At 36.4% G+C, this 25221-nt stretch overlaps 1 protein-coding gene across 1 annotated transcript in view; it reads right to left on the bottom strand.

Moving 5' to 3' along the window:
* Positions 1 to 25221, bottom strand: part of SGO2 (shugoshin 2) — a 59740-nt gene that overhangs the window by 25540 nt on the left and 8979 nt on the right. The window contains exons 3-5 of the mRNA XM_012473231.2: positions 24953 to 25128; positions 23974 to 24051; positions 16807 to 16892 (exon numbers count right to left, since the gene is read on the bottom strand). Coding sequence (XP_012328654.2) covers positions 16807 to 16892; positions 23974 to 24051; positions 24953 to 25128 — 340 coding nt within the window. The remainder of the gene's footprint in view (positions 1 to 16806; positions 16893 to 23973; positions 24052 to 24952; positions 25129 to 25221) is intronic.

Consider the following 25221-nt stretch of genomic DNA (forward strand, 5'->3'; position numbering starts at 1 on the left):
CTTTCCTTTAAGAAATCAAATTTGACTTATAGAACCAATAAATGTCCCTTGGGAAAACTGTCTACATAATCCCTGTACAGGGTTCTTGACCTGTGGAAAGTAAATAATGTCACTTTCTGACAGGCCCAGGAGTCCCAAGTTATTTTGGGAGCTCAAGAAGAGAGGAATTTACTCAAGTTATAGGTATTGGAGGGTACGAACCCATGGCTGTGCTCAGCTTTAAAAAAGTCTCATCTCAGATTCCTTATGGAACAGAGTTCCATTGAAGCCAATTTAAAAAGAGCTTATGTTAAAAAAAAAAATTATTCTTGCTGCACGTTATACAAATAATCAGGCTAAGTGTAAGACTAAAGCTTATTTTTGCAAACAAATCAGTCCTATTATGATTTGTCTTTAGTAAAAATGTGAGACTGGAGAGAGAAGAAAATTATGTTTCAAACATTATGATACACCTGTTACTGGATTCTAGTCTAGCTGTTTTTAAGGTTTTTTTTCTGCAATTTAGATTGACTGCTTATTCTTGTGAACCAATCAGTGGTCTCTGGTTGCTGTTCAAAAGAAACAAGAGGGATAGGTAATGTAGAAATCTGGATTAGTATTCTAATTCTGGGCACGTATTAAATCAGTTAGTGACTCCATATTAGCTTGTTTCAACAATTGCCCAGTTCATGGAAAGCCTTTGCATTTAGTTTACTTGGGATAATTTTACTTATTTTATTTTGCTTTACTGTTGTAGAATATATTGCTGTTGTACTCCTTGTGTAAGAATGCAGGATGAGCTTCCTTAGTATTTTCTGAAATTGAACACTTGTTAATCTTCCAGGTATCACCTTTTGCTGGCACTCCAGAGTTAGGAATGGCCCTCCCCATACTGATGCCTTCCGACTAAGCTCCTCTCTACCCTGAATACAAAAGACTCTAATAGTTAGGCCAGAATATCATCACCCCCGTTCAGCCTGAAGAAGTTACGGAAGATGAATTTTCATCCCCCTACAACCCTTAGGGTTCCCTTGTAAAAGGAAGGGGGAAAAATAGGTCAGAGGTGTTTGAGCCAGAGCAACTCCATCTCGAACAGGGAATGGGTAAAATAAGTCTGAGACCTGCTGAGCTGCATTCCCAGAAATTAAGGCATTCTTAGGCACAGGATGAGACAGGAGGTCAGCAAAAGGTACAGGTCGCAAAGACCTTGCTGATGAGACAGCATGTGGTAAAGAAGCCGGCTAAAACCCACCAAAACCAAGATGGTGATAAAAGTGACCTCAGGTCATCCTTACTGCTCATTATATGCTAATTATAATTATTAGCATGCTAAAAGACACTCCCAGCAGCACCAATTTAAAAATACCTTGGTAATGTCAGGAAAGTACCCTATATGGTCTAAAAGAAGAGAAAACCTCAGTTCCCAGATTTGCCCACCTCTTTCCTAGAAAATTCATGAATAATCCACCCCTTGTTTTTAGCATATGAACAAGGAATAACTACAAGTAACCTTACTTAAACAGCCCATGCCACTGCTCTGCTTATGGAGTAGCCATTCTTTATTCCTTAACTTTACTAGTAAACTTGCTTTCACTTAAAAAACAAACAAACAAACAAATAAAACCCAGTAACATTCAGAATATCATTTAAGAATATAAAATAAAGCTGAGCACTGTGACACACACCTGTAATCTCAGTTATTCAGGAGGCTGAGGTAGGAGTTTGAATCTAGCCTGGACAAGATAGCAAGACCCTATCTTAAAAATATATATTTTTAAATGTGTCTATATAAAATGAAAAGAATTAAATCTGAGACAGTACTAACTCTACACAAAAAACTATAAAATATGGAACAAATATATATTATAGCTAAATAGAATAATATATCATGTTTATAGATGGAAGAGTCAATTTTATAAAATGTCCATTGTCCCCAAACTGAACTATATTCCACATAATCCTGGTCAAAAATTCTAGGTAGGGGTGTTATGTGTGTGTGTGTGTACATGTAAACTGACAAGCTGATTCTAAAATTCATGTGTAAATGCAAAGAGCCAAGAACAGCCAAGCTAATGTTGAAGAATAAAAATAAATAAAATGGAGATTCACACTATCAAATTGCAAGACTTACTATAAAACTAATAATTAAGACAGTGTGGTACTGACAAAAGGACTCACATAATAGAAGAGTGAGTTCAGAAGCAGACCCATTCATATCCAGTCCCCCTGATTGATAATACAGATGACACTGAAATGGGGTGGAGAAAGGACGATCACTTCAATGCATGATACAAGATCAACAAGATATCCACATGAAAAAAGAAAAAAGGATTATGATCCTTCCCTCCCATCATCATACCCCAAATTCTAAGTAGACCAAATATATAAATGTGAATGGGAAAATAATAAAATTTTTAGAACAGAACACCTTGTGACTTTGCAATCAATAGACATATTCCTTTTTTAAAAAATTATTCAGGTAAAAGATATATGACTTACATCTTTACCATTTTTAAGTCTACAGTTCAGTGGTAATGAAAATTCCTTCATTCTTTCCTCTCTCTTCCCACCCTCTGGTAACCACCAATCTATCTTCATGAATCTACTTTTTAAGCTCCCACATATGAGTGAGAATATTTGTCTTTCTGTGCTTGGCGTATTTCACTTAACATAATGGCCTCGGTTCCGTCCATGTTGCTACAAATGACAGGATTTCTTTTTAATGACTGAATAATATGCCACTGTGTATATATCTTCCATACTTTATCCACACTTCTGTTAATGGGTGCTTGGGTTGATTTCACATGTTGACTATTGTGAATAGTGCTGCAATAAGCATGGAAGAACAGATAGCTCTTTGATATACTCATTTTCTTTTTTGGGGGGATATATTCTCAGCAATAGAATTGCTGGATCATATGGAAGTTCTACTTTTAGTTTTTTGAAGAACCTCCATACTGTTCTGCATAGTGCCTATATTAATTTATATTTCTACCAACAGTATATGAGGACCCCTCTTTTTTCAATTTTTTTTTTTTTTGCTACTTAGTTGTTTAAGATCACAATATATGCTTGTTATTAATCCTTTGTCACAGAGATAAGTTTGGAAATATTTTCTCACATTACATGGGTTGTCTCTTCACTTTCTTGTTTCCTTTGCTGTGTAGAAGCTTTTTAGCTTGATATAATCTTAATTGTCTATTTTTGCTTTGGTTGCCTGTGCTTTTGAGGTCTTACACAAGAAATTTTTGCCCAGATCAATGTCCTGAAGTGTTTCCCCAATGTTTTCTTCTAACAGTTTCTGGTCTTAGATTCAAATCATTTATCCATTTTGATTTGGTTTGTGTGTATGGTGAGAGATAGGAGCCTACTTTCATTCTTCTGCATATAGGTATCCAGTTTTCCCAGCACCATTTATTGAAGACACTATCCCTTTGTAAGTTCTTGACACCTTTGTAGAAAATGAGTTGGTTGTAAATGAGTGTATTTATATCTAGGTTCTCTGTTCCACTGGTATATGTGTCCATTTTTATGTCAGTGTCATGCTGTTTTGGTTACTATAGCTTTGTAATAAATTTTGAAGTCATGTAGTGTGATACTTCCAGCTTTGTTCATTTTGTTCATTTGGTTACTCAGCGTCTTTTGTAGGTCCATATAAATTTTAAGATTTTCCCCCTTATTTCTGTGAAGAATGTCATTGGTATTTTGATATGAATTGCACTGAATCAGTAAATTGCTTTGTGTAGTATTTTCTTTCTTTTTTCTTTTTTTTTTTTTGAGACAGTTTCACTTTTGTTGCCGAGGCTGGAGTGCAATGGCGCAATCTTGGCTCACTGCAACTTCCACCTCTGGGGTTCAAGCAATTCTCCTGCTTCAGCCTCCCAAGTAGCTGGGATTACAGATATCCACTACCACAGCCAGCACATTTTTGTATTTTTAGTAGAGATGGGGTTTCACCGTGTTGGCCAGGCTGGTCTCAAACTCCTGACCTCAGGTGATCCACCCACCTCCACCTCCCAAAGTGCTGGGATTACAGGGGTGAGCCACTGCACCCGACCAGTATTTTCATTTTAACAGTATTAATTCTTCCAATCCATGAGCATGGAATATCTTCCCTTTTTTGGTGCCCTATTTCTTTCATCAGAGTTTTGTAGTTTTCCTTCTACAGAACTTTCACTTCTTTGGTTAGATTGATTCCTAGGTATTTCATATTCTTTGTAGCTACTATAAATAAGACTGCTTTCCTGACTTTTTCAGATTGTTCACTGTTGGGTGTATATAAATGCTACTAATTATGTTGATTTTTCATCCTGTAACTTTATTGAATTTCCTTATCTTTCCTATCAGCTTTTCAGTGGAGTCTTTATAAGATCAGATCATCTGCAAACAAGGCTAATTTGAATTCTTCCTTTTCAATGTGGATGCTGTTTTTTTCATTCTCTTGCTTAGTTGCTCTGGCCAGTACTTCAAGTATTATGTTGAATAGCAGTGAAAGTGGGCATTCTTGTCTTGTTCCAGTCTTTAAAGTACAATGCTACACATGGGTTTGTCATATATGACTTTTACTATTTTGAGGTATTTCTTTTTATATCCATTTTGATGAGTGTTTTTATCAAAAAGGGATGTTGAATTTTACCAAAAGCTGTTTGACATCTATTGAAATAACCATACAATTTTTGTTCTTCTGTTAATGTGGTGAATCACATTGATTGATTTGTGTATGCTGAACTATCCTTGCATTCCTAGCATGAATCCCACTTGGTCATGGTGAATGTTCTTTTTAATGTGTTGTTGAATTTAACCTACCAGTAGTTAGTTGAGGATTTTTGCATCTATGTTCATCAGTGATATTGGTCTGTAGTTTTCTTTTTTTGTTGCATCCTGGTCTGGTTTTGGTATTAATTAGAGTAATGATTGGTATTAATTAAGGTAATGCTGGCCTTGTAGAGTGAGTTTTGAAGTCTTCCTCCTTTTCAAAGAGTTTTAGTGGGATTCATAATCATTGTTCTTTAAATTTTTGGTAGAATTTAGCAGTGAATCCAAGTCCTGGGCTTTTCTTTTTTTGAGATAGGATGTTGATCTGTCACCAAAGCCAGCATACGTGGTGTGAACACTGCTCAGCACTGCAGCCTTAACTTCCCAGGCTCAAGCAGTCTTCCCACCTTAGCTTCCTGAGTAGCTGGGACCACAGGATTAGCCCGACAGGATTACTCCTGACAGGATTAGCCACGACCCAGCTAATTTTTTATTTTCTAGGGACTGGGTCTTGCTATATTCCCCAGGCTGGTCTCAAGCTCCTGGCCTCAAGCAATCCTTCTGCCTTGACTTCCAAAGGACTGGGATTATAGGTGTGAGCCACTGTGCCCAGCCTGGGCTTTTCTTCAATAGGAGAGTGTTTATTACAGCTTCATCTCATTACTTGTTATTGGTTTGTTGAGGTTTCCTATTTTTTTATGGTTCAAGCTTGGTAGGTTATATATGTCCAAAAATTTACTCATTTCTTCCACATTTCTGATTTGCTGGTGTATAATTATTCATAATAGTTTCTAATAATTATGTGTATTTCTGAGGTCTAAAGTGTTATGTCTCATTTCTTGTTTGATTTTATTATAGTCTTCTCAGTCTAGCTAAAGGTTTGTCAATGTTGTTTATCTTTTCAAAAAACCAACTTTTCATTTGTTTATCATCTATTTTTTTTAGTCTCAATTTCATTTATTTCTGCTCTGATCTTTATTATTTCTTTCCTTACTTGGGATGTGGCTTGTTCTTGCCTTTCTAATTCCTTGACATGTATTGTTAGTTGTTTATTTAAGTTTTTTCTCCTTTTTTGATATAGGCATTTATTGTTATAAGCTTCTCTTTCGGTAATGCTTTTGCCATGCCCCATAGATTTTGCTATGTTGTATTTCCCTTTTCATTTGTTTTAAGAAATTTTTTAGTTTCCTTCTTACTTTCATCTTTGACCTATTGGTTGCTTAGGAGCATGTTGTTTAATTTCCATTTGTTTGTGTATTTTCCAAAGTTCTTCTCATTACTGATTCCCAGTTTTCTTCCATTGTGGTCAGAGAAGATACTGGATATGATTTACATGTTTTTGACCTTGAACAGACTTGTTTGTGCCTAAGATATGGTCTATTATGAAAAAACTTCCATGTATTAATGAAAATAATGTGTATTCTGCAGCAGTTGGGTGAAATGTTCTGTAAATGTCAGTTAGACCTGCTGTATCTAGTGCGCAGGTTATGCTGTTTGTTGATTTTCTGTATGGATAATCTGTCCATTACTAAGAGTAGGATGTTAAAGTCCCCTACTATTATTGTATTGCAGTCTCTCTCTCTCTTTACATTCATTAACGTTGACTTTATATAGTTGGGAGCTGCAGTGTTGAGTGCACAGATATTTATAACTGTTATATCCTCTGGGTGAACTGACCTCTTAATCATATAGTGACCCTCCTTTACCGTCAGTTTTTACAGTCTTTGTAGTTTATCTTATCTGTTACGAGTACAACTACTCTTGCTCCTTTTTGGTTTCCAGTTGCATGCAATATCTTGTTCCACCCCTTGTACTTTCAGTTTATATGTGTCTTTATAGATAAAGTGGGTTTCTTGAAGGCAGTACATAGGTAGGCAGGTTTCATTTATTTATCTATTCAGCTTCTCTATGCCTTTTAACTGAAGAACTGAGACCATTTACGTTCAGTTATCATCGATAAGTAGGAACTTACTACTCACATTTTGTTGCTTGTTTCCTGGTTATATTGAGAGTACTCTCTTCCTTTCTTACTGTTTTCCCTTGTGGCTAGGTAATTATCTCTGGGATCATGTTTTAATTTGTTGCTTCTTACTTTTAGTAAATCTAATATAGGTTTTTCTTTTTGGCTCTGGTTACCATGAGGCTTACAAAAAGCATTTTATAGATATAACAGGTTATTTTAAAGAGATGACAACTTATCTTAGGTCACAAATAACAGAATCAAAGGCAACGGCACACACACACACACACACACACACACACACACAAGAATTCTACACTTTAGTTCCATCCTCCAACATTATGTCTTTTAGTTGTATCAATTTACATATTTTTATATTATCTATTAACAGGTTGGTATAGTTATAATCAGTTTTGATAAATTTGTCTTTTGGGCTTCATACTAGAGTTTGAGTGAATTGCACATTACAAATATAGTAACAAAGTATTCTGGGTTTGTCTGTGTACTTAATTTTACCAGTGGGTTTTATACCTTTAAAAGTTTCCTTCTGGAGAGTTATTTGGCAAGATGGCCGAGTAGGAAGAGCTCTGGATTGCAGCATCCAACAAGAGTGTGGAGGCTGCTGCAGGTGAGCCCCAGGCAAGCAGGGTCTGGAGTGGACCTCCAGCAGTCCTACAGCAGAGGGGCCTGACTGTTAGAAGGAAAACTAAGAAACAGAGAGAAATAGCTTCATCAGCAACAAACGGGATGTCCACTCAGAGACCCCATCTGAAAGTCACCAACTACAAAGACCACAGGTAAATAAATCCACAAAGATGGGAAGAAACTGGCAAAAAAAAGGATGAAAACACCCAAAACCAGAAAAGCTCTCCTCCTTCAAGGGATCACAACTCCTCACCAGCAAGGGAACAAGGCTGGATGGAGAATGAGTCTGATGAATTGACAGAAACAGGCTTCAGAAGGTGGGTAATAAGAAACTTCTCTGAGCTAAAAGAACATGTTCTAACCTAATGCAAAGAAACTAAGAACCTTGAAAAAAGGTTTGACGAAGTGCTAACGAGAATAAACAGCTTAGAGAGGAACATAAGTGAATTGATGGAGCTGAAAAACACAACATGAGAACTTCACGAAGCATACACAAGTTTCAATAGCTAATCTGACAAAACAGAAGAAAGGATATCAGAGGTCAAAGATCAACTCAATGAAATAAAACGAGAAGGCAAGATTAGAGAATAAAGAGTAAAATGAAACGAACAAAGCCTCCAAGAAATATGGGATTATGTGAAAAGACTTAATCTACGTTTGATAGGTGTACCTGAATGTGACGGAGAGAATGAATCCAAGCTGGAAAACACTCTTCAGGAAATTATCCAGGAGAATTTCCCCAACCTAGCAAGGCAGGCCAATATTCAAGTCCAGGAAATACAGAGAACACCACAAAGATATTCCTCAAGAAGAGCAACCTCAAGGCACATAATTGTCAGATTCGACAGGGCTGAAATGAAGGAGAAAATGCTAAGGGCAGCCAGAGAGAAAGGTCGGCTCACCCACAAAGGGAAGCACATCAGACTCACAGCAGAAACCCTAACAAGCCAGAAGAGAGTGGGGACCAATATTCAACATCCTTAAGGAGAAGAACTTTTAACCTAGGATCTCATCTCCAGCCAAACTAAGTTTCATAAGCGAAGGAGAAATAAAATCCTTTACGAACAAGCAAGTACTCAGAGATTTCATCACTACCAGGCCTGCTTTACAAGAGCTCCTGAAAGAAGCACTAAACTTAGAAAGGAACAACCAGTACCAGCCACTCCAAAAATGTAACAATTGGTAAAGAGCATCGAGACAATGAAGAAACTGCATCAACTAATGGGCAAAACAACCAGCTAGCGTCAAAATGGCAGGATCAAATTCACACATAACAATATTAACCCTAAATGTAAATGGACTAAATGCCCCAATCAAAAGACACAGACTGGCAAATTGGATAAAAAGCCAAAACTTATCAGTGTGCTGTATCCAGGAAACCCATCTCACGTGCAAGGATACACATAAGCTCAAAATAAAGGGATGGAGGAAGATTTACCAAGCAAATGGAGAGCAAAAAAAAGCAGGAGTTGCAATTCTCGTCTCTGATAAAATAGACTTTAAACCAACAAAGATCAAAAGAGACAAAGAAGAACATTACATAATGGTAAAAGGATCAATGCAACAAGAAGAGCTAACGATCCTAAATATATATGTACCCAATACAGGAGCACCCAGATACATAAATCAAGTTCTTAATGACTTACAAAGAGACTTAGACTCCCACACAATAATAGTGGGAGATTTTAACACTCCACTGTCAATATTAGACAGATCAACGAGACAGAAAATTAACAAGGGTATCAAGGACTTGAACTCAGACCTGGACCAAGCAAACATTTACAGAACTTTCCACCCCAAATCCACACAACATACATTATTCTCAGCAGCACATCACACCTACTCTAAAACTGACTGCATAATTGGAAGTAAATCACTCCTCAGCAAATGTAAAATAATGGAAATCATAACAAACAGTCTCGCAGACCATAGTGCAATCAAGTTAGAACTCAGAATTCAGAAACTAACTCAGAACTGCACAGCTTCATGGAAACTGAACAACTGGCTCTTTAATGTTGACTGGATAAACAACGAAATGAAGGCAGAAATAAAGATGTTCTTCAAAACCAATGAGAACGAAGACACAACATACCAGAATCTCTGGGACACATTTAAAGCAGTGTCTAGAGGAAAATATATAGCCATAAATGCCCACATGAGAGGCAAGGAAAGATCTAAAATCAACACCCTATCATCAAAACTGAAGGAGCTAGAAGAGCAAGATAAAAAAACTCAAAACCTAGCAGAAGACAAGAAATAACTAAGATCAGAGCAGAACTGAAGGAGATAGAGACACAAAAAACCCTTCAAAAAATCTATAAATCCGGGAGCTGGTTTTTTGAAAAGACCAACAAAGCAGACAGACCACTAGCCAGATTATTAAAAAAGAAAAGAGACCAAATAGACACAATAAAAAAACAATAAAGGGGATATCACCACAGATTCCACAGAAATACAAACCACTATCAGAGATTACTACAAACAACTATATGCACATAAACCAGTAAACCTGGAAGAAGTCGAAACCCTGAATAGGCCAATAACAAAGGCTGAAGTTGAGGCAGCAATTAATAGCCTACCAACCAAAAAAAGCCTAGATTCAGATGGGTTCAGAGCCGAATTCTCCCAGACATACAAAGAGGAGCTGGTACCACTCCTTCTGAAACTATTACAAACAATCCAAAAAGAGGGAATCCTTCCCAAATCATTTATGAGACAAACATCATCCTGATACCAAAACCCAGCAAAGACTCAACAGAAAAGAAAACTTCAGGCCAATATCCATGATGACCATAGATGCAAAAATCTTCAATAAAATACAGGCAAACTGATTACAACAGCACATCAAAAAGCTTACCCATCACGATCAAGTAGGTTTCATCCCAGGGATGCAAGGCTGGTTCAACATATGCAAGTATATAAACATAACTCACCATATAAACAGAATGAAAGACAAAAACCACATGATTATCTCAATAGATGCAGAGAAAGTCTTTGACAAAATTCAGCAGCCCTTTATGCTAGAAACTCTCAATAAACTAGGTATTGACAGAACGTATCTCAAAATAATAAAATCTATTTATGACAAACCCACAGCCAGTATCCTACTGAATGGGCAAAAACTGGAAGCATTCCCTTTGAAATCTGGCACTAGACAAGGATGCCCTCTCTCACCACTCCTATTCAATATAGTACTGGAAGTTCTAGCCAGAGCAATCAGGCAAGAAAAAGAAATAAAGAGTATTTAATTAGGAAAGGAGGAAGACAAATTGTCTCTATTTGCAGACGACATGATTGTATATTTAGAAGACCCCATCATCTCAGTCCAAAATCTCCTGAAACTGATAAGCAACTTCAGCAAAGTCTCAGTATATAAAATCAATGTGCAAAAATCACAAGCATTCCTATACACCAATAACAGACTTAAAGAGAGCCAAATCAAGAATGAACTGCCATTCACAATTGCTACAAAGAGAATAAAATACCTAGGAATACAACTAACTAAAAAAGGACCTCTTCGAGGAGAACTACAAACCACTGCTCAAAGAAATAAAAGACACATAGATGGAGAAACATTCCATGCTCATGGTTAGGAAGAATCAATATCATGAAAATGGACATACTACCCAAAGTAATTTATAGATTCAATGCTATCCCCATCAAGCTACCAATGACCTTCTTCACAAAACTGGAAAAAACCACCTTAAACTTCATATGGAACCAAAAGAGAGTCCATATAGCCAAGTCAATTCTAAGCAAAAAGAACAAAGCTGGAGGCATCACACTACCTGACTTCAAACTATACTGCAAGGCAACAGTAATCAAAACAGCATGGTACTGGTACCAAAACAGAGATACAGACCAATGGAACAGAACAGAGGCCTCAGAGGCAACACCACACATCTTCAACCATCTGATCTTTGACAAACCTGACAAAAATAAGCAATGGGGAAAGGATTCTCTGTTTAATAAATGATGTTGGCAAAGCTGGCTAGCCATGTGCAGAAAGCAGAAACTGGACCCCTTCCTGACACCTTACACTAAAATTAACTCCAGATGGATTAAAGACTTAAACATAAGACCTAACATCATAAAAACCCTAGAAGAAAACCTAGGCAAAACCATTCAGGACATAAGCATAGGCAAGGACTTCATAACCAAAACACCAAAAGCATTGGTAACAAGAGCCAAAATAGACAAATGGGACCTAATTAAACTCCAGAGCTTCTGCACAGCAAAAGAAACAATCATTAGAGTGAACCAGCAACCAACAGAATGGGAAAAAATTTTTGCAATCTACCCATCTGACAAAGGGCTAATATCCAGAATGTACAAAGAACTAAAACAGATTTACAAGAAAAAAACGAACAATCCCATTCAAAATTGGGCAAATGATATTAACAGACACTTTACAGAAGAAGACGTATATGAGGCCAACAAACATATGAAAAAATGCTCATCATCACTGGTCATTAGAGAAATGCAAATCAAAACTACATTGAGATATCATCTCACACCAGTTAGAATGACAATCATTAAAAAATCTGGAGACAACAGATGCTGGAGAGGATGTGGAGAAACAGGAACATTTTTACAGTGTTGGTGGGAGTGCAAATTAGTTCAACCATTGTGGAAGACAGTGTGGTGATTCCTCGAGGACCTAGAAATAGATATTCCATTTGACCCAGCAATCCCATTACTGGGTATATATCCAAAGGATTATAAATCATTCTATTATAAGGACACATGCACACGAATGTTCTATGTGGCATTGTTTACAATAGCAAAGAGTTGGAACCAACCCAAATGCCCATCAATGATAGACTGGACAGGGAAAATGTGGCACATATACACCATGGAATACTATGCAGCCATAAAAAATGATGAGTTTGTGTCCTATGTATGGACATGGATAAACCCGGAAAACATCATTCTCAGCAAACTGACACAAGAACAGAAAATCAAACACTGCATGTTCTTACTCATAGGAGGATGTTGAACAATGAGAACACATGGACACAGGGAGGGGAGCATCACACACTGGGGTCTGTCAGGGGGAAATAGGGGAGGGACAGCAGGGGGTTGGGAGTTGGGGAGGGATAACATGGAGAGAAATGCCAGATATAGGTGATGGGGAGGAAGGCAGCAAATCACATTGCCATGTATGTACCTATGCAACAATCTTGCTTGTTCTTCATGTGTACCCCAAAACCTCAAATGCAATAAAATATATATTTATTTTATTTATACAACAACAACAACAAAAAAGTTTCCTTTTGCATGTTAGTGTCTTTTTCTTTCAAAGAACTCCCTTTAGCATTTCTTGCAACGTGGGTCTTGGTGGTGGTGAATTTCCTCAGCTTTTGTTAGACTTTATCTCTCCTTCAAATTTGCATGACCATTTTGTTGGACAAAATATTCTTGGGTGTCAGTTTTTTTTTGTTGTTGTTTGAATGCTTTGAAAATGTTGTTCTACTCCCTCCTAGCCTGCATGATTTCTGTGGAGAAGTCTGTTGCTCCATGAATTGGAGCTCCTTTATATGTTATTTGCTTCTTATCTCTCATCACTTTTAGGATCTTCTCTTTGTCCTTGTCCTTTGAGAGTTTGATTATTATATACCTTGGCGTAGTCTTATTTGGATTGAATCTGTCTGGTGTTCTCAGGCTTTCCTTTATCTGGATATGTAAATCTTTCTCATGTCTTGACAAGTTTTCTGTTATTATTTCTTTGAATAGGCTTCCTAACCCTTGCTCATGCTCAGCTATCTCTTAAACACTAATAATTCTCAGATTTGGTCCTTTGGGGGTAATTTTCAGTATCTTGTAGGTAACTATTTATTCCTTTTCCTTCTATTTTATTTTTTTATCCTCTGACTGTATATTTTCAAATAGGCAGTCTTAAAGCTCACTGATTCTTTCCTCTGCTTGGTTCATTCTGCTATTAAGAACCTCTAAAGAGTTGTATAGTTCAGTAAATGTATTTCTCAGTTCCAAGATTTCTGTTTGACTTTTTAAATTATTTTAATCTCTTTGTTAAATTTCTCTGATAAATTTCTGAGCTGCTTTTTTGTGTTATCTTGGAGATCACTGAGTTTACTGAAAACTACTATTTAGAACTCTTGGTCTAAGAACTCACAAATTGCCACTTCATTAGAATCACTAAATTTCTGCTTTTTGTCCTTTTGGGAAGGTCATAGTTCCTTGTTTGCTGTAGTTTTTTGTGAGTATATGTCTATGTCTTTGCTTTGAAGGATTATTTATTCCAGTCTGCTTTGTCCAGTTTGTTTTGAATTTTACTGACTATATCTGCTTAGCAAATCTTTACTGCTAGTTTGCTGCCTCCTTTTTGGCTCTAGGTGGCACCTTCAACCCAGGTTTACCTTGGAGCTAGTAAATGGTTTGACCACTGCCTGTCCCAAATGAGGGAGGTCCCAAAGGGTTTAAGACAGCAGTGTGGGAAGGCTGGCTAGGAATTCACACCCAGGGGACCAGGGGAATATACCCGCTACAACTACTCTCATTTGGTACTTCCTTTGGCTGAGTTACAGAGCAGAGTTTCTGGGCTGGGGATGTCTAGCCTTGCTTGTTTATCTCTGCCTGTCCTCAGGAATATTTCTCCCTTCAGGCAGTCACAATGCTATCCATCAGTTAAGGCAAGGACAAGTCTCCTGACAAGGGAACTGAAGTTGGGAAGCTGGTTGACCACTTCAATTTTGCTTTTTCCAGTATAGAAATTGTGAGTTGAGGGTAGATTTTCCACATAGTAGGTGCCTGGCAGAATGGGAGGGAGGGGTATTGCAGATGTGGAAGTGTAGCTCTTTCTACCACCTGCTCAGAGTTTTTCTACCTTTCTTTGGCCCCAGGAAGTATCTCATCTAGCTTGAGCTCTGGGCTATCGCTGGTGGAAGATCTTGGCACTGTATATTTGTTTTTGTTTTTTTGTTGGGGCAAGAGAAGCCAGCTTATCTTACACTGCCATTTTAAAACCAGAACCAATATTTTCTTAAAAGGACACAGAAATTAGTAACCAAAAGGTGGGTGAGGCAGAAGACACACACCTCCCCACAACACAAACAGTTGGATTTCATAAAGAGCTTCTGTTCTAGGATAGAATATTGTTTGCTAGGAAAAAAAAAAAAGAGCTTCTGTTCACCTAAAGACACCATTAAGAGAGCAAAGTGACAAGCCACAGAGTAGAAGATAAACAAAGAATATGCCAGGCATGGTGGCTCACACCTGTAATCCTAGCAGTTTGAGAGGCTCAGGTGGGTAGATCACTTGAGCTCAGGAGTTCTAGACTAGCCTGGGCAACATAACAAAACCCTGTCTCTACAAAAAGTACAAAAATTAGCTGGACATGGTGGCATGTGCCTATAGTCCCAGCTACCCGGGGGACTGAGGTGGGAGGATTACTTGAGCCCGAGAGGTCAAGGCTGCAGTGAGCTGAGACTGCACCACTGCACTCCATGCTAGGAGACAAAGTGAGACACTGTCTCACATACAAAAAATATGTATATATAAAAGAACTCCTTAAAAAATATGACAGATAACCCAATAGAAATTAAACATATGAACAGATGCTGAACTTCTTATCAGGAAAATTAAAAATAAAACCTCAACATGATACCACTACACATACCCCAAAAGGCTAAAATGAAAAGGACAGACAGTAACAAGAATTGTTAAAGATACAGAACAACAGGAATTCTTATATGCTGTTAGTAATAATGTAAATTGGTATAACTCCTTTAGAAAACTACTTAGCAGTTTCTCCTGAAGCCAAAGAGATTTATATATATCTCCCTATTTCCCCAGTAATTCTACTCTGCAGTGTATATCTAACAGAAATGTGTACATAACTTCATCAAAAGGCAGATACATGGCAGCCCTATTTGTAATAGATCAAAACTAGAAAACCAGGTCAGGGGCAGTGGCTCATGCCTATAATCCCAGCACTTTCAGAGGCCGAGGAGGGAGGATCACTTGAGGTCAGGAGTTTGAGACCAGCCTGGCCAACATGGTGAAATCCTGTCCCTATTAAAAATACAAAAATTAGCCAAGCAGGGTGGTGGGTGCCTGTAAGCCCAACTACTGCTGAGGCAGGAGGATCACTTGAACCCAGGAGGTGGAGGTTGCAGTGAGCTAAGATCATGCCACTGCACCCCAGCTTGGGTGACAGAGCAAGACTCTACCTCAAAAAACAAACAAACTGGAAAACCAACAAAATGTTCACCATAAGAAGAATGAATACATTGTAGTATAATCTACACAGCAATGAGAACAAATAATTTACAGCTACATACAGCAATATGGATGAATCTCACAAACATAATGCTGGGCAAAAGAAGCCAGAGACAAGCATACATACTGTATGATTTCATTATATGAAGTTCAAAACCATGCAAAATTAATCAATCTATAATTAGAAGTCACTATAATATTTATCCTTGGGTAGGTGTTGGGTAGTGGGTAGTGACTAGAAAGGGACACAAGGAAGTATCTGAGATATTGGTAATATTCTGCTTCTTGTTCTGAGTATTCATTATACAACAGTGTTCACTTGCTGAAAATCCACCATGTTCTAATGTGTATAATACACTTTAAACAAAAGTTCACTTAAAAATATACAATACAATTTTTTGGAAAACAAGTTCACACTTGATTTGCATATCTATATGAAACAATGTGTGCATAATGACAACATACTTCTGAAAAACTACTAAGGATCTAATAAACAACAAAATTTACTATTTTAAAATTACAACAGTTAAAATGTACTGTTACAAAATGGTAATAACACACATAATAGGCAAATCAATGGAACAAAATAGAATGAATAGAAAGATTTTTACTATGGCACAGATACCATTTTAATATATAAGTGCCTTTACTTGTGCACTTAAGTAAAATCACTAAATCTATAAGTTATATATAATAGAAAGAAAATTGTCTAAAAGAGACAAGAGGACTTTGGTCAATGCTATCAATTCATTCAATCATTTAACCTCTCTGGGCTTCACTGACTTTTAAAATGATAGATTTGAAATAGGATGCTTTCTATGACTTATAATCAAATTAATCAAAAATAAGAATTGTGGACAGGAGGAGAAGAGCAAAGACGAAAGTTAATTTTAAAGCTTAGGACAGTACACAAGATAATAAAGGTAGAAACAGTTATCAGATTTATCCAGCAAAAATCAATATGAGGCCAGAAGTCAACTAGATGAAAAGAAAAAAGAGAACTGAAAAGTGGCAAGACATTACAAACAAACTTGGTTTAGGGATTAGGTAAATTTCCTTGAAGTCCTAGAGACATAACCTACAGCACGACACTACAAACCACCTCATTTCTACCTTAGTAGATAACTATAGGTTGATTATGCTGAACATTGTGCAATACACACAAACAGATTGTGTTATATAAAATCTACATACTCTGAACTAGTGTAATTCAAGGACATACTTACCTTGCGAATGGAAGACGCATCAACATGCATTGTTTACTAATTCGTTTCTTCTTGCTAGCTGACAGTAGAAAGGAACTCTGATGGAACTATTTTTGAAAAGAATAAAGAAAATTGAAAGTTTTTAACCTTATTAAATTACGTTAGTTATAACGGTACCAAATTATACAATGACATCAATAGTAAAAGAACAATTCTTCCATTTGCCTTTAATAGTTTAATGAGAATAATGTGATAATAAGGTTAAAACACAGTTCATCCTGAATCATGCCAACTAAAGACAATCAGTGCCAATATTTTAGTATATAACCACAGCGTTCTTCTATGTGTAGGAATAAACACATATGAGTATACCTACACATATACAATATCTTTAGATATATGCAATATGTTCATGGGTACATATGTATTATATAATATTTTATTGAATTTTATAATACATCTTTTAAATGGCTTTTAAAAATTAAAAATTTGGTGATTTTAATATATGTTTTATATTTTTGCTTATCCGTATTTCTCAATTTTCAGATACAAACATGTTTTAATTATTTAATAAAGACCAGAAAATTAGGCAACACACAACCATGTTTTTTATTACAGAGCTAAGCTGTAATAGAAACAAGGGTACAGCGCCAAATTATCAAGCTAATTTTAAATGAAAATGCAAAAGACCTAGAATAGCTAAAAAAAATTTTAAAAAATTGAAAAAAAAATTTAGAGGGTTACAGTAATTAAGACAGTGTAGTAATAGCATAATGACAGAAAAATAGAACAATGACATAGAACAGAAAGTCCAGAAATGGATTCACATATATTTGGTCAATTAATTTTTGACCAAAGCACAAAGGTCAAATGGGGAACCTAAACTTCCACACTCACCAGGCTATAACAAGGGAACTGTCTTCCAAATCAGGCGTACCATCAGAAAAGGCATGGGATAGCCCAGTGTTAAAGAGTACATCCCCATCCAGCAATGTCACTGGAGGACAACTGGATCTCCATCCTGTTTCATATTCTTTTTATGATATGGTCAGTTGAGTGCAGTCATTAAAAGAAGGCAGGGACTCTCAGGAAAAAATAAAGTTTATTATACTCACAGGTCCTAGAGACAAGAGGTACAGCAGGCCATGCAGAGCCACAGAGAAAAAGACACTAGGGTGGTCAGGAGCAGAAGATGAGAACGAGGGAAAGGTTTAGGCCAGGGCCTATCAGAGTTTCCATAGGAAAGGCAAGGCAGGACAGGGTGAATAGTCTAGAATTGGCTAGTTTGAATAATTTTGGCAAGCTTTAAGACATAGGAGAGATAGGTCCCTGGATGCTTAGTACCTGACCCAGAGACAATCAAAGCAGAGCATGATTGCCTCCTGAGATATAAGGGCCAGACAGGGGAGGTATGGCTCTGGATTAGTTAGCTTGCATATCAAAAGTGCTATGGTTTGAATGTCTCCTCCAAAACTCATGTTGAAACTGAATTACCATTGTGGTGGTATTAAGAGGCAGGACCTTTAGAGGTAATTAGGTCATAAGGGCTCTGCCCTCATGAATGGATTAATGCTGTTACTGCAGGAGTGGGTTAGTTATAGGAGTCTGGCCTCCTTTTCTGTCTTGCACGCTTTCTTGCCCTTCTACCTTCTGCCATGGGATGACCCATGCCAAATGTCACCATCATGCTCTTAGACTTCCCAGTGTTCGGAACTGTGAACCAAATCAATCTCTGTTCTCTATAAATTACGCAGTCTTTTTAGAGAATGAAATCTCAAATGAAAAAAGAAAACGACCAATTACCCTGTCTGTGGTATTCTCTTATAGCAGCAGCAAACGGACTAAAACAAAAGACATGCTCCTGGCTGGCCCCTTGCTATCTCTAAGAATTGGCTAGCCCTGAGAAGGGCAGTGTCTCCAGTCAATAATGTTTTAAAAGATGTAAAAACATCATAATATACAGAAAATAAAATGTATATATGCTATACATCCCCATTCAGTGATAGGAAGGAGTTCCCCTCCCTCTCCTCTATGGTGGAGACAGAAGTGGTTTAATAAAGAACTAGGATTTTCATCACTCTTCAGAAGTAACAACCTCCCCTCTTCGTTATCCTCCTCATCCTAAAATCAGCAGAGGCTATGAAAGTAATCAGATGCCCTTCCCTGTTCCAGCCATAGTGGTGTTAGCCTGAACTCCCAGCCCCACTCATCAGTTACAAGGCATACATCCCCATCACAGTGTTGTCAACAGAGACTGAATGGGAAGTCTAAACTTCATTCCCTACTTGGCAGTAGGCAGCACCTCCCCTTACCACCAGTGTAGTGTCAAAGGAGGTCTGCTTAAACAGAAGATGCAAATAAGATCCAATGTCTTATAATGCACATAATATGTCCAAAATATAATCGAAAATCAGTCACTCATCATATCAAAAATCAGGTAATCTATATTAGAATGAGAAAGGACTATAGATACCAACACTGAGATGACACAAATGTTGGAATCATATGACAAAGATTTTAAAACAAGTATCATAAAAATGCTTCAACAAGCAATTACTAACATGCTTAAAACAAATGAAAAAATTGGAACATCTCAGCAAACAAATAAATGTAAAGAGCCAAATAAAGCTCAGAACTGAAAATATAACCAAATAAAATAAATTAAATGGGCTCAACAGCAAAACAGAGAAAACAAAAGGGAGAAAAAAAATCTGTGAACTTGGAGATAGAACAATAAAAATTATCCAAACTGAACAAGAGAGAAAAGAGACTGAAAAAAATAACAGGAGCTGGGTGCGGTGGCTCATGCCTGTAATCCTAGTACTTTGGGAGGCTGAGGTAGGCAAATTACCTGAGGTCAAGAGTTCGGAACCAGCCCAACCAACATGGAGAAACCCCGTCTCTACTAAAAATACAAAATTAGCTGGGCATCATGGCTCATGCCTGTAATCCCAGCTACTAGGAAGGCTGAGGCAGGAGAATCGCTTAAACCCAGGAGGCAGAGGTTGCAGTGAGCCGAGATCATGCCATTGCACTGCAGCCTGGGCAACAAGAGCAAAACTCTGTCTCAAAAAAATAAATAATAATAATAATAATAATAATAATAATAATAATAATGAAATAACAGAGGGCCAGGGATTTGTGGAACAGCGAAAAAGATAAAACATTCTTGTCATCAGAGTCCTAGAAGAAAAGGACAAAGAGAAAGAGGGCAGGACTGGAAAAGTATTTGGAGACATAATGGCTGAAAATTTTTCCAAACATGATAAAGACATGAACCTACAAATTCAAGAGTCTGAGTGAACCCCAAAAAGAAATCCAAGGAAATTCATGGCAAAACACATCAAAGTCAAAATTCTCAAAACTTAAGAGAATTTAAAAAATGAAAGTATTGAGAGAGAAATGGCATCTTACCTACAGTTAACAAACAAACAAAAAAAAGCATTGGCTCAAAGTTAGAAAAGTAACAATGAACCACAAAAAGGCAAAAGAACTTATTAAAGATAAAAGCAAAAAATTAATGAAACATCAAACATAAATTAGAATTAAATTAGAAAGACAGTTCTTTTTATTTTTTTAAGATGGTTCTTTTAAAAGAATAAAATAAAATAGAAAAACCACAGCAATCTAAGATAGTGCAGGAAAAAGAAGACAAATAAAAGCCCAAATACACAAAATGAATCGACTGAAGAAATACAACACAGACAAAATTAAAAGAATAATGACAGATTACTTTGGTCAACTCTGTGAGCATAAATTAAAAACTTAAATGAAACAGGTAACTTTCTAAGGAAAGATAATTTAATAAAACTAAAAACAAAACAGAGAATGACATTTTCCTAAGGGGACCAATATCCATAGAATAAATAAAGTCAACAAAAAGCTACTATCACTCTTATCAAAAAAGTCCCAGGTCCAGATGGTTTCACAGAATAACTCTACCATACCTTTAAAGAAAAACAATTCTAATACTGTGTCACTTTTCCAGAACATAGGAAAAGTAAAACATCCAAATTATTTTTATGAGCTTAGCATATATAACATTTTTATCAATGCCTAAAGACTGTACGGTCTTATTTTTTTTTCTATGTATAGAAAAAAAAATCTTCAGAGTCCTCACTTATAACAAAAGAAAAATCCTAAACAAAATTGGCAAAAAGGAATTCAGCAGCACTTTAAAAGAAAAATAAATCATTTCTCAACTTTATTACAGAAATGTAAAATTAGGAAGTTACTAAAATAAATAATCATGCTAAGACACCTAAAAAGACCACATCATCATCCTACTAAAAAAATACTTGCATTATTTAGCATTATTTTTATTTAAAAAGCTCAATCAAAGAGGGACTGCAGGAAAAATATATACCTTACTTATTTATATATAAAACAAGCATCATTCTTACTAGGGAAATACTACCTGACATTGTATAAACATTTATTGCATCCTACTATGTTCTAGATATTGTTCTGGTAAAGACATCCCTACACTCAAGAAGCTTGCATTCTGATGGGATGAATAATAAACAAAATTGTCATATGGAGTTAAGTGTTAAGGAGAAAGATTAAAGAAGAAAAGCAGAATATGAAATGTAGGTGCAGGCGTGGGAAGTGTTTAAATATATGCAGAGTTGCTAGGGAAGACTTCACTGTAGTCACTTTTGAGTCAATATTTGAAGGATAGGAACTTGTCACATGCAGACAGAACACGTACAAAGGTACTGTGGTAGCAGCTCACCTCTGTTTGAGGGAGTGGGGAAAGAACTGCACTGAAAAGCTTAAAGAGTGGAAGAAAGAGGAGAGTAGCAAATGAGGTAGAAGAAATAACAAGAGTTTCAGTTTTCAGATCAAATCAGGCAATAGATAAGACACCACTGGAGAATATTAAGCAGAGACTAACATTTTAACATGATCACTCTGGCTGTTATAAGAGAATACACAGAGAACCAAGAGCAGAAGTAAGAAGGCCAAGTTGGGATGCTATTATTAATACAATATGTAAATAAGAGATAATGGTACCTTGGACATAGGTAGTTAAAGAGGGTTGTGAGAATTGTAGACTGATTTTGAAGGCAGAACTAAAACGACCTGCCAAAGGATCAGATATGGGGTGTAAGAAAAAGACAGGAAAAGAGAGTTGTGATTATCTTAGATGCAAATCAAAAAAGGAACTAGTTTGGTGGCAAATGTGAAATTTGAGATGCCTTTTAGACATCCAAACAGATGCCAAATAGGTAATTAGATATAAATTGTCTGGAGGTCAGAGGAGATGGTCAGGCTGGAGTTATAAATTTGAAAGTCATCAGTATACAGTAGTAATTACAACCATAAGATAGAATAAAATTACTTAGGGGGAGTGAATATAAATAGAGAAGTCCAAGAATTGAGTCGTAAGGCATTCCCAAAACTTAGGAAAATAAAGAGAAACCAGCAAAGAGACTGAAAAAGAATAGCCAGAAATGTAGGAAGAGACTTAGGAAAGAGAGTGTGGTATTCTAAAAGTCGTGTGAAGGTCAATATAAGAACCAAGAATTAGCCATGGGTTTTCGCAACATGGACATCAATGGTGACTTTCAGGATTTAGTGGATTGGTAGTGAAAACCTAATTGGAATGGGATCAAGAGAAACTAGAGATAATGAACAAATCTCTCAAAAAGTTTTGCTGTAAAGGCAAGAAGAGAGCTGAGATAGTAGCTGGAAAGTAAGTGGAGTAAGAGGTTTATTTGGTTTTGATTTTTTTAAAAATGAGAGATGATAACATTATTACATCCCTGATGGGAATAATCCAGAAGGGAGGGAAAAAAATTAATGATGCAAGAGGGAAAGGCACTCTACGCTAACACAAGCCAACAGCAATGGACAACCCAAGTGTCCATCAACAGGAGCCTATTGAAGTAGATTACAAGTCCACTCTAGATCTATCTGAAGCAGCACCAAAAGAATGAGGAATCACTCCACGTAATCATATGGAGAGATCCCCAAGATATGTCACATAAAAAGTAAGGCATAGAATATCTGGTATAGCACACTATCTTTTGTGTAAAGAAGAAAAGAAAGAAAAGATTTATTTGTTTGTTTTTATATAAAGAAAGAGATTAAAGCAATCACCTGCATGAGGTACAAGAAGAGAGAACGGAGAAGAAAATAGCTGGAAGCGGACAAGAGCATGTGTGAAACTTTATTCTATACTTGTCTGATCTCATTCTGATGTTAGAACAGTATGTCTATATGACCCATCACCTGCTCCCACTTAATAACAACTAGAAAAAAAGAGAATTTAAAAACTGGTATGCGGCTGGGCATGGTGGCTCACACCTGTAATCCCAGCATTTCAGGAGGGCAGATCACCCAAGGTCAGGAGTTCAAGACCAGCCAGGCCAACATGGTGAAACCCTGTCTCTGTTAAAAATATAAAAATTAGCTGGGTGTGGCGGTGCATTTCTATAGTCCCAGCTACTTATGAGGTTGAGGTAGGAGAATTGCCTGAACCCAGGAGGCAGAGGTTGCAGTAAGCAGTGATCATGCCACTATACTCCAGACTGGCGACAGAGTGAGACTCTGTCTCAAAAAAAAAAAAAAAAAAAAAATAACTTGAAAATTTTTTAATAGTAAGTTAAATAGTAAGTTCAAGAAAGTAGATACCACAGTTGTATACTATGCCTTCACCTCCAGCTTCTCCATCTGCTGTCCAGTTTTTACTTTGCTTTAGTTTAGATGTTGACTTCAAACCTCTTAGTTCTCCAAAGAGAACCACATGAAAAGCATTTGAGAAATCTAGAATTTGTTTTAGAAAACAGTATAAAACAAGATCAGCCTCTATATCTTCCCCAAATAGTTTTTCAATTATGTCCATCTTTTAAAAAAATAAAACAAAACCCCAAAGTCTTTCCTAATTTAAAATGCTAACTTTCTACTAATGTCTTTATGGTTCTGAGTCTATTTGGGCCAGTATGTTCCACTGACTTGTCTAATCCTGTTTACTTTTAATAAAAACCAAATTTTCATATGACAATTTCAATAACCAATTATACAAAATGATAATATGCTGTTAGCCAGTTAAAAGTGATATTATCATCAGTCCTTTGCACAAAATTTGAAATATGAATCTCTAAACTTGATGTTACTTAACTAAATCTCAGTGATCCTGAGTAATCTAAAGAATGATGCTATTTACATAGAAATTATACTTACCTCAGAAAGACTGCTCATTTCAATTGCAGTTATCAAGTTATTGTTCATGAGAGCTTCTATGTCTATAAGCTTCTTATTCTGTACATGTAAAATAAAGACCCCTTTTAATTAGCTAAGACTTGGAGTTTATTATAATATCAAGCATTTATGAATGCCATCCATGTGAGAAAACTTAAAAAATAATTGATATCACATTGAGCAAAAAACTGAGATCACATTCAGCTAAAATGGTACTATATTATATAGTACCAGTACCAAATAGTATTTTATTATATAATCCAAATAGTCATACATATCATACATACATGTACACACACACACACACACACACACACACATGTTGAATGATTTGGAACTGACAAAAGTTTTCCTATAAACATTTTTCTATCTTTTCACAATAATATATCACATGGCAACAGAACAAATTGTCAGTCACAGGAATTTAACCCACAAGTAGAGTAGGTCCTTTTTCCATTTTAAGTAAGTTCTACTCATTTTAGATTTAGATCTATAGTTGCAGCCCAGCTAATCACTGGCTCTCACTGCCCTGTCTGTGACCAGAGTTGAAATTTGGGGGGAAAAAAAGCAACAGCTATAATCTTCATTCTGCTTGGTTTGTAGCCAGTTAAATGCTGAGATTAAAAAAGAATAACAACATTCTGGAACTCCCTTCCTTTCAATTCACTGGAAGAACTATGACCATCTTAATGCACTACGCTTTGCTTATATGCAATCAAATATTGATCAAGGTATTATACTGGTTCACGCAGCACACAGTGCACATATAGAATGCAGATTTAAAACACATATTTTATTACCCATTAACAGTTTGTCCTTTAACAGAGATTTACATGGCATACTGACTTTCAATAATTTTTCACAATTGGAGATTTGAAAAATATTTTAAGAGCGTCTACAATAATGCAGCTAAAAGATTTATGTTACAATTTGGAATTCAAAAACAATATAGCTTCCATACCAAGTTATTTAGCTTTAGGCGAAGAAATGTGTTCTCAAAATTCAGTTTCTCTACTTCTTTTTGCAATAGCATCTTTTCAGTTGTAATTCTTCGAGAATTCTCTTTTTCTCTACTAAGAGCCTGAGCTAATGCCCTGTTGTTGTGCTTTAAAGAAATTTTGAAAATAGAAGAATTGTCTGTAAAAAAGATTTTTAAAATGAGTTAATATTGAACTTATTCCTTAATAAATTTTTATATTCTTTAGTAAAACTACATTAGACAAAATGCAT

This window comes from Aotus nancymaae, unplaced genomic scaffold, assembly GCF_030222135.1.
Source record: "Aotus nancymaae isolate 86718 unplaced genomic scaffold, 86718_ANA_hifiasm-v0.15.2.pri h1tg000008l, whole genome shotgun sequence".
NCBI lineage: Eukaryota > Metazoa > Chordata > Mammalia > Primates > Aotidae > Aotus > Aotus nancymaae.